The sequence below is a fragment of the Pholcus phalangioides genome, unplaced genomic scaffold (genome assembly GCF_987345545.1).
Source record: "Pholcus phalangioides strain wild (caught in Gottingen) unplaced genomic scaffold, Ppha-v1.0 ptg000010l_1, whole genome shotgun sequence".
Taxonomy (NCBI): Eukaryota; Metazoa; Arthropoda; class Arachnida; order Araneae; family Pholcidae; genus Pholcus; species Pholcus phalangioides.
Genome location: NW_028301603.1, coordinates 9,239,017 through 9,250,302, shown reverse-complemented (window position 1 = coordinate 9,250,302; position 11,286 = coordinate 9,239,017). Strand labels below are relative to the sequence as shown.

At 41.3% G+C, this 11,286-nt stretch overlaps 1 protein-coding gene across 1 annotated transcript; it reads right to left on the bottom strand.

The window, feature by feature from the left end:
• Positions 1–826: 826 nt before the first annotated feature.
• LOC149080856 (uncharacterized) lies at positions 827–7,217 on the bottom strand. The gene has a single exon (XM_089237525.1). The coding sequence runs from the start codon at positions 7,108–7,110 to the stop codon at positions 2,446–2,448; it is 4,665 nt and encodes a 1,554-aa protein (XP_089093651.1). The 5' UTR covers positions 7,111–7,217; the 3' UTR covers positions 827–2,445.
• Between the last annotated feature and the right edge of the window lie 4,069 nt (positions 7,218–11,286).

Sequence of the window (11,286 nt, the reverse complement as noted above, 5' to 3'; positions counted from 1 at the left end):
GCGTTTACACGAGATTGGAATAGGGGGCAACTTGCTGAATTGGATAGAATCGTGGTTAAGAGATAGGTCGCAACGAGTTATGGTGAACGGGGAATTCTCTGGTTGGACAGATGTCACAAGTGGAGTTCCTCAGGGAAGTGTCCTTGGCCCCATACTTTTTTCACTTTTTATCGACAAACTCGATCAGGGTATCGATGGAATTACTAGCAAATTCGCAGATGATGTGAAGCTAATGGGGGTAATCGGAAATGAAAGCGATAGGGAGTTGCTCCAGACCAACTTAAACAAGATTGCAGCATGGGCAAATGAATGGAGCATGACGTTTAGCGTAGATAAGTGCATGGTCGCTCATTTTGGTTCGAACAACCCACGGTTCTCTTACGAGTTGAATGGTGTCACTATCCCGGATGCAACTAGAGTCACCGATTTGGGAATTCTCATTGACGAGCGACTTAAGTTTTCTGAACATTGTTCAGCGGTTGTCAAAAAAGCGAATAGAATGCTTGGTCTCATTTTCAAAAAGGTCTCTTCGCGTTCTCCTAAAGTCATTCTTCCGCTTTTTCGAGGCTTAGTTCGTCCTGGACTGGAGTATGCTGTAAGGTTTTGGAGACCATACCTACAGAGGGACATAGACTTGGTTGAAGGGGTGCAGAGAAGAGCTACGCGTGTCCTTATTGGCACACAGGGCTTGAGTTATGAAGAAAGACTTCATTTTTTGAATATGTTTACATTGGATGAACGCAGGTGTCGAGGAGATATGATCGAAGTGTTCAAAATTTTCAATGGGATGGATAGGATGGACCATGAACTTCTAGTACACCGCCAATCGACTGCTTTTACAAGGGGACACCAGTATCGATTGGTGAGGGACAATGCAAGGTTATGGTATCGCAGGGAATTTTTCTCTAATAGGATTGTTAATAAATGGAATAGCTTACCCCCGGAGGTAGTAAATTGTAACACAATTGACACGTTTAAAAAGAAATACGATAAACATGTTGGGGTAAATCGAGAAGCTATCCATTCTTAGAATAAAACAACCATAAGTATTCTTTATGGGCATTGTATAATATTTTATCATGTGTATATATTGTTTGTAATTTGTGTTAATTGCATTTTTAATTGGGTTGCTGTATTTTTGAAACATATGACAACCATATTTTTATGGGCATCTTTTTATCAGCCACCTCGTTGGGCATTTTGCCTGTTGTGGCGTTGTATTTGTATTTATTTGTAACATGATAAGCGACAGAAAATCACTTCCCATCACAAGCGCAATTGCAAAACAAAGTGGCATTCCTTCAAGTACAGGTACAAGGACTGAAAGCGTAGCTTTCCCCGAGAGAAAAACACCCTGATAACTTTTCTGGAAAACACTGACACAAATTCTGAAAATTTAGCACTGTCCTCGGAACTTCCAGCAATTATGCACATATACAAATTTAGACACCAACATGTTTTTTAGACGCAGTGGCAACCCAGTGCCAGGTAATTACCATGCCCCAATGCAATATAGTGGTACTTTTCCATTGCAACCATCCACACATTTTATCGACATCAAATCGGTGCATTTGGGTTTCTTTCTGCATGCCTTCAACATGATACCAGACTTCTTAGCATATTTAGCAAGCACATTATGATATAGAAATCATATCAGAATTTACCGGAATAATTGGAATGTAAACCAGCGTAACTGAAATGAAAGTTGCAGCAAAGATAATGCACCTTGGCTAACAACTCGTCTACACGGCAATAATAACCGAGTTCCATTGAATCAAGCAACACGTTTCAGGTTGTAACAGAGAAACGTCCACTGACAGGGTGAAGAAAAACAGCATGGTTTTAACATGGGCGGAGATATTGGGGGGGGGGGGGACTTCTCCCCGTATCTCTGCCCATGTCAAAACCATGCGTCCCCCCCCCCCCAGACTTCCAAGTCTATCTCCGCCTATGGGTTTTAACTGAAGAGCAACGTAAATGTGGCTGCGCAAGACAGCCAAACTGACTCCGAGAAAATTCACCAGGAAAAAAGCTGAGCCAAACGGGTGGTGCAAATTTGCCAAAACAAAAAAGCCGCCAATTGGTCAAAGAGAAGCCCCAAAGCAGAACGTTTTGCATTGTCCTGCAACTTTGCCCCGTTGACATAAAATATTCTGCGGTAAAAAATTCCTTTACAGTGTTTAGTGTTAGTTCAGTGCTTTATATGCAGAAGAGTTCTTTTCTTTAAAGGACCCAAGAAGTGTCACCAAGACAAAAAAAATGCGGCAAGTAAATGGTTATAACAGCAAAGTACCAATGTAGTCGAGATGAAATAATGGATTTAAAATGTTAAAGGGGGCGAAAACCTCAAGAATTTCAAAACTTACCGTGCATTTAAAAAAAAGATAAACAATTGCAAGGAATACATATAAAACTCCAACAACTATACATCTTAACTCAAGTTCCTCAGTTCAAATACTCAAAGACGCTTCTTCTTTTCTTCTCGCCTTTCTTTCGTGTTCCTTGTAACAGGGGCGAAAGAACAGTTGTTGGTGTTTGCGATGATGAAGATGGCGGTTGGGACAATCTAGACGCATTCATTGACTTTTTCCCCTTCTTAGGTGACTGTGAACGGAACACGAAGTGTTTAGTAGTGCGACTACCAGCAGTATCCTCGTCTAGGTTCTTCAGTTTTTTTGCGAGTCCACTTAAGTAGCTTTGCCCGCGAGCAAGTAGCGAGCCACTGAACGTCTTTTCTGTGTTGACTAGGGTTTCTGACGACACCCATTCCATTGTTGCTGCATCGTTTTCTACTTTCAGCTCGACTGCATTACCAATTTCTAGCTTGAATGACCTCCGACTTTCGGTTTTCACTGGAGACTGATGAGTAACGGTTTTCTGTTCCATGGATTCTTTCAGCCATTTTTCTCTTTCGTGTCGTTCCAACCTCCACTTTTCTTCTTCATCAGGAGTGTCATCTTTATCTGAGTCTGAATTTAAGCCTTCTATCTCATCCACAACGAAGCCGTTACCACTGTTTTGCCATGTAAACTTTCTTTGTCGTCCGGGACCATCCATATGCAGGTCGCCATCTTCAAGATAGAGTTCTTGATACAGACGCAAGCGTCTCTTGTCTTCGTCGAGCATGGATTTGAAGTGTATCCTTCCCACCTCGTCCTGAAGCTTCTCTTCGTTATACTGCTCATGGGTGATTAGATCTTTCAATTCTTCTTCATCATCGTCATCAGGGTCTTCGTCATCACCGCTACCCACATCACTACCAGACAGTTCCGCTTCGTCTTCCAGAAATTCCTTGAGATATCTTTGCTCCTCGTCATCAAGATTAGACTGTTCTTCAAGCGGTTCATTCCCCAAATCTTCACTGTCGTGGCTGTCATCACCTTCAAAATTATTTTTACTGTTATCTTCAGCTTCACTATCAGACACAGAAAGAAGACGCTTCCGTTTCTTTTTCATGAACAGAGAAGGTGAATTACTATCACCGATAATCTCATCATCCCCATCATCGCACAACTGAGAATTTGATACTCCATTTATAAGTGTTGTTTCTTCTTCTTTAGGTGTTGCACTCCGAAATAAGCTGTTGGATCGATCACCTTGGGATTTGATTGTAGCAGTAGAAGAAAATTGTGAATCAGCAAAAGTACCAGAACATAGATCAGCCAAATCATCAAAATTAGCGGGCGTGCCACTTTTCAGTTCACTGAAACTTGATAAATCCTTGGAAGAGCATTTCGATTGGCTGACGAGATCATCATTCAGACTTTTGCTTTGCTCTATATCTTGTGAGAACATGACGCAGCTGCTGCTATTCGGAACATCGGGTGAATCAGTGAACTGTCCCGAACATAGCAAGGCTATATCATCAAGTTTTTCAGACAAAGAGGTTTTAACGCTTCCGTTCAATTCGGAAACCTTACTTGATGTTAGGGAATGATTTAATGACACGTTGAATTCACTCTCATTGGTCATACTCTTGCTTTGATTCTTGTCTTGCAAAAACAAGATGCTGCTACAACTGTTTGGTACATCAGGTGTATCTGCGAACTGTCCCGAACATAGCAAGGCTATATCATCAAGTTTTTCAGACAAAGAAGTTCTAATGCTTCCATTCATTTGGGAAATCTTACTCGATGGCTGTGAACGATTTAATGACACGTTGAATTCACTATCATTGGTCATGCTTGTTTGAGGTTCACCATCATCTTGGGAACTCCATAACTGTTGACTATTTGCAGCGAGAGTTTTGTCTAATTGAGAACTGCTCAACCTGTTACCAAATTCCGATTTTTTACCAGAGCTTTTGACCATTGCAAGCTGATTACATGGAATAAACGACGTATCAAACTCCAGACCCGATTTCTCATGAGTTGTATCTTCTGACTCGCTGTTCTCTGCAATGATTTCATCATTAGAGATATCATTAGAATTGATCCTGCTTATTATAAGTTCTTGCCCTTCCATTTTTTCAGGAACAGCATCATTATCTTCGCTGTCACTTTCAAAATACAACAAACGAGAGTTTTTGTCTTTGGATATATCAGCCTCACTGTCACTATCATGATACATCAAATTAAAACTTTTGGCTTCAGATTCCTCGGTTATATCAGTTTCAGCATTGAGCGGCTCTGGTCTTGTACTACTCTTTGTTGGAACATCTGCATCACTTTCATTATCTCTATCAGATACATCATCATCATCATCTGCTTCATCATCAATGAAAGGATTCTTTGTCCTCTTTGAAATCGGTTTGTGGGAAATCTGGTCTTCATCGTCATCTTCCTCATCACTTCCATTGACATCTGCATAGTTTTCTGTCTCCTTCACTGCATCTTCTCCTTCGAGCTCATTTTCACTATCAAACTCAGAGTTCCCATCAGTCATTTCGGCCTCTTCTTCGTAATCCATTTCATTATCGGCAAGTTCCAGTTCTTTCTTCCTTTCCAGCGACATTTCTTTCTTCTCTGTTATCTTGTCGAATAAAAGCTTTTTCAAAGTCATGAGTTTCGATCCTTGTGCTCCTTCTACAGATTTGGTTATCTCATCTTTCTTGGGACACTGATTCAACCCAACATGGATTTCTGAGAGCTCCAATGTTTGGCCATCTTCTTTTTTCGTCACTATACTCAGCTTTATATCTTGCTGTTTCTGCTTCTTCTTCAACAATTGCTCTTTATGCCCAATAAATTTATCTATGAAACTTTTAAGGCCCCTGTTTTTGCTTGATAACTCATAACATTCCTCGTCGCTAAATTCGATGAAGTCATCTTTTGAATTATTCGCCAAGCATGGAAAAACTTTACATGATTCTGCTATCTTACTTCTCAACAACTGTCTTTTTTTCTCGATCAATTCTACTTCGTCTTGTTCTTTACTCGGAAATGGGATTACAGGTACCTGTGATTTTTCTAACAACCATTTATCTTCAGGGTCTATGAAATCAATGCCTGGTATTTTTTCATCTATGGGATTATCAGAATCCACCTGAGGATTCACGGGAGCTTTTTTGAGTAATGAATTATTTCCAGTAATATAAGCTGAATCATCTGTATTAGAAATAAGTTCATTTCCCGAAGATTCTGAACCTGCAACTTTCAATGCCTCATCATAACCATCTGAGTCCAGCTTGCCGTCATTTTCTTTTGCTAGTTCCATTTCATTACTATCATATGACATACTGTTTACTTCTTGAACATCAAAAGCATTCTCGGATGAAACAGGAGCAACATCTTGCAATGTTGTTTCTGAGCAGCATCCACTGTCTGTAATCAGTGATTTCGATCCAACACCATTCATTTCAGTAGAAAATACACTGATACCTTCATCTATGGAACTTTTTGCGACTGGCCTGATTCCTGTCTTTTTCTGCTCTTCTATTCTTTTCAAGAATTCCGCCAAAGTGCACTTCGGTGGCTTATAATAGGGCAACTTCAACGAAGTCTCCCTCAGCAATCTCTGGTTTTCACTGGATATTTCAAATAATTCCCTCTCTTTTTCTTTCTTCTCCCTAGCTGTTTCCTTCTTTGTATGTTTATCGCCTTCTTCCTTTGGTTTAGGTTTCCTCCCTTTTTTTTTCAAGTTAACAATCCCATCGTTTGATGAATCAGAGCCAAAAATATCTGGACGCATTTCCACATCATGTTCAAGAACTAAGCCATCTTGCTCGCCAGTCTCAGTTTTCGAGTTTTTACTTTTTGTAGCTTTTGGTTTTTTCTTTTCTCTCCTCATTTGTTCATCATTTTTGGGCTTAGGTTTCCTTCCCCTTTTCTTTTTCAAGTTGACAATCTCATTGTTAGACGAATCAGAGCCAAATATATCAGGAAATTCCACATCCTGTTCGAGAGTTAACCCATTTCGCTCGTCATTCTCACCTTTGGATTTTTTTTTACTTTTTACTTTCTTCGGTTTATTCTCATCTTTTCTAGATTTCTTAGCTCTTTTTTTGGTAACATTAATTCCTTCATCACCATCAAGTTCAGATACATTATCAGATGTATTCATATTCCCAATTATTTCATTACAAATTTCCATTCTCGGCTGATTCATCAGTTCTAAAAGCGAGACGTCATTCTCGGAGTCCGAAGTGTCTGAATTTCCGAGCTTAGCAATCGATTTATTTTTTCCAGATCCCTCTGGTGACTCTTCTGGATCATTAGGGTCTCTCACATCGAGTCTTTGCACTGATGACTGCATACTTTTCTTCTTAGCCTTTTTCAATTCAGCTGCTTTCTTGGCTTCGGCGAGCTTGTCTCTCAGCGCCTCCAGTTTAGCAGCTTTTCTCTTCAGTGCACTGGGTACATGTTCAATTCGTTCCTCTTCGACTGAGTTATGTTTCGGTGCAATATTTATAAGTGGCACATCATCATCACTACTTTCATTCGGACCAATATTTAAAGGTTGATCAACCAATCCAGTTTCTTCACTGAAATCACGTAGTGTTGAACCATCAATCAGTGTATTTGTATTGTCATCATCATCTTCTAAAATGAGCAATTTTCTCTTCTTACGAGTCATAAATACGGCCTCATCTTCGGAGTCACTTCCGTCGAGTTTTCTCTTGTTGAAGTTTTCGATTCTAGATGGCGATAAATCGGACTCACGGTGCTTCATTTTATTTGCCTTTATCAGTAATTAAAATTCCTCTAATATATCAAATCACGTGGTGAAAAAACACAACTCTGATGTGGCACTACATTCGCCATAACACACAAACTAAAATCGCTAGCGCTCCAGCATAAACAAACATAATTCCGCGGGAAAAGTTATCACGGTTACGGTTAGGAATTCTATCAGAACTTGTTTTGGAAAGTTCAAAATTCTACCGACTTCCCGATCGATTTGTCATGACGTCAAAATTGACTGAAAAAACATTTTCCCTCAATTATTCTCTCAGTGATGGAAGCAAAAAAAGTTTCGTAGAAAGAAACATAGAAGAATTCGAAATTATTTCAAGAAAATCGATATATTAGCTCAGATATTGTCAGATATCCAATCGGCCATGAGTCAAAAGCAGAAATTTTAGTTTACTTCAGTTCCTTAAAGGCAATGCCCATAAACTGAACTAGATAGCAAGTTCGGTTCTTTTCTGTCGAGTAAGAGGAAGCATCTAAAACAACGAACATCAGAAGAGGCAGACGACAGATGAAATTTTCATATTTCTGGTAGTGCTGTCATCTGACTTTGAAATTGGACACGATTCGTGCAGTGATCAAATAATTCGGGTTAAAGCCGGGTTTTCCTAGGAATAGGTTTGCTGCGCATCGTGAACCGAATTAGACTATTTTGCGCCGACAGAAACGTGTTACATGATCACGCTACGGGTTTGTGTTTTCCTAGCGTGGCACATCAGATCAGGACCGACATATTATAGTATATGGCGTTGACATCAGCTACTCTGTCGTCTGCATGCTCCTGTTTGAAGGGAAGGGAAAGAAAGCACACAAGAGTGAAGAGAACATCGGGCAAAACGTTTGCATTAATAAGTGACTAGGGCTAGGATTTCTATGACTGCATATTTTTTATGCATTTTGCATATTTCGCTATTTTTATGCAATAGAGCATTTTTTCATGATTTTGAGACATTTTTTTCACGATTTTCAGTAATTTTAGGGGGGGGGGCATGATTTTCAACATTTAAGACATATTTTAATATTATGGGGCACTATTTTTGCATATTTCAGCAAAACAATAAATAGAGATTTTTCTCCCCAGCTTCATTTCCCAATAACAATAACTGGCAATTTCCCTTACCTTCGGCATCTTTTTTTGGCAATGACTGGCGAATTTTCGGCGATATTAGCAACTATTGGCTATTTTATTTGGGTACCTTTCGCATCTTTTTGGCAATGATAGGTGATTTCCTGTAATTTCCCGTATTTTCCTCGAGGAAATATGGTCAGCCTATTTATGAAAGCATATTTCTTAGGAATTTTTTTTGTGGCGTAAATCCATTTTTTATGGTGTACATTGGTCGGTTTTTAGGTCATAAAAATCCTATCTCTAATAAGGGATCATTCAAGTATTACGTCAGCAGACTTTTATCCACTTTTGACCCCCCACCCTCCCCGTTTCGTGAGCTCGGCCCCCCAACATATTGGGATCAGAGATGTACTCGGGGGGGGGGGGGGGCACCAGCTTCCCCCAAGATTTCCCCCCCCCCCCCCCCAGGTGATCAAAAAAAAAATGTTTTGATGTAAAAAATATTTTGAAGAGAAAATTTAAAATTCTGTGTTCATTTCAATGCTATTTGAATGCCAAGAACTCAAAATTTCTCTTCAGGAAATTCATTGCGACCCACTCTCAACATTGTCAGCCATCTTCAACCTTGCTCGCGAGCATCATAGTGCTCTTCGAGCCGATTTCGTGGTCGCGAGCACTTGATCAACGCTTCCATTAAACAAACACCCTGCAAAAATTTCATTTAAAGGTTACAATTTTGCAGATTTCAGGCATAGCTATGTCAAAGTTGCCGTCAAGGGGGCGCTCTCCGTTTGATGACTGGCATATGCAGCGCTCGCGACTCGAGAAAGGTTGAAGACCCATTGTTCTAAGCCATATATGCTCGAGCACCAAATGTGGCCGTCGGGGTTATCTGATGTGGCCCGACACCTCAAACCTAATTTTGTAAAAATGAACCAAGCGGCACATTTACAGATTGTTTAAGTGGCGCGCGGCACGATTACAGAGCATTGGCACATTTTCAGATCGCTTAAGTGGCCCGCGGCACGATACCAGAACATTGGCACATTTTCAGATCACTCAAGTATGCCATGACCCATTCTCAAATCACTTGAGAGACCCGCGGCACAGTTCCAGAACATTTAAGCAGTTCGTGGTAAATTTTGAGATACCTTTAGTGACATGTGGCACAGTTTTAAAGCACTTAAATTAAGCATCCCGCAATGCAGTTCTACATCACTCTCGTTACCCGTGGCACATTCCCAGATTACTTAAGTGATAAGTGGCATAGTTACGGATCACTTGAGCGGCCCGCGACACATTTTAAGATCATTTGAAGGATCCGCGTGGGACATTTAGATGTCAGTAAAGCGTCTCTGTAGAGGACTTATCAATAGGGAGAATGTTAGTCCAGGTGCCCACAAACTATGGAAAGGTTTTTCTCTTGTTTTTTAGCATACTCAGTAAAGATGCAATTAGGAATATTTCATATTTTTATAAAGGGTGGTTGATGACGTAAGCATCGTCCAATCCCCCCCGTCATCAAAAGTGAGCAAATTCTAACCCCCCCCCCGATTCCATCGATACTGACGTAATACTTGAGTGACAGTGACCCCTAATGAATATATATTAACTAGATTAGGGTCATGTCTTCCCTACCTAGAGCTGAGACTTGACAGGGTTCCAGCCCCGGGATGAATCCCATTATTTTTAGGTTTCTTACATCACAACTTGACTTTAGAATTCATGCTTTGGCTATCATTGGCCCGTTAATATGAAAGTGGGGCTCTTGAAAACCACCACACGTACTTTTACAGAAAAAAATGTCAACCAATACTTTCTAAAAATAACTGGCCGTGCGACCTGCCCTGCTGCATGGGGCACCGATAAGTGCGGATCCAGGTCGATGTGTCGGGAGAAGCGAATTGTGTAAGTTCGTTGGATCGTCCCAATGGGACAGGAAAATTTTCCAATATTATTCGGTTCTTACCTATCGACCCACACCCATGGATCCGTTCCTGAGCAAAGGCAGACATCTTCAGCTGTCGTCCCGTGTCTGCTCTCCTCTAGTTGCGGACCTCGGGAGGAGGCGGGTCTTGTGAACCCGGGCGTCGGATCAGAAGGAGGGAACCAAAATGTGTGCTTGTCTCTGCTGACTAAGCATCTAGTTGCAGTCGTTGCAGTCCTGCCTACTCTTGTGGGAAGGACCGCAACTAGTGGGGGAAAGGGGGAAGCAAGCGGATCCAGTGTTCCTGGCGCCGAACCAGAGAGGGCACCAATTTTAACTTTTAACCATCCTTCAACATTATAAAGGGCACGGAAATGTGATCTTGCCCGGCTGACCAAGCATCGACTCTGTTGTGACCTTGCTTGTGGAAAGGAATCCATGGGGGTTCCACCCAGGGACGTAGGGTGCCTTCTCGCGGCCCCGGAGCAGACTTCCTTGGGGCCTCTTGAAAATATTTATTATCATGAAAAATAAGTGTATGTTTTTTTGTAAGCCCCTATTTTCTCGAGGCAGTACTCTGGTTACTCCAGTCCTTTTACGAGGCAGGGTCCACCCGGAATAATAGGATGCGATGAACTTTTTTTTCGGAGCATTTTTCATGCCAATTATTAGGTGAGCATTAGGTTAACCAGAAGGGGATGGGGCTCAGATATATCACTTTTTTCGGGTGCCAGGGCCGTCTTAAGAGCACCATGGGCTCCCGGGCCAAGTGATGTTTCTGAGGCCCTACCAGGTAAATTTACATGTATGCTCCTCGAAAATTTCAACCATATCTCATTTTTGTGAGGCCCCTCGGGCCGTGTCCGGGTGGGTCCATGCGTTAAGACGGCACTGCTGACAGGGCTCCAGTCCTGGGTTCCGGGACAATAACCATTTTTTTTTATCATGCAATAAATTCATTACAGAAGGGCCCGTGAAAGTCTGGCTTGGTTGGGGCCCGCTAAAGATCTCATCCTACCGGGCCTGCTCTAGGATGTGGGGAGGGGGAATGTGGAACTCACAAAAATGAAGAAAAACATTCTGAAACACACGGTTAGAACTACATTTGAAAATGTAGATTAATTTAAAATTACTGCAGCATATTCCTCTTAACATGGTCC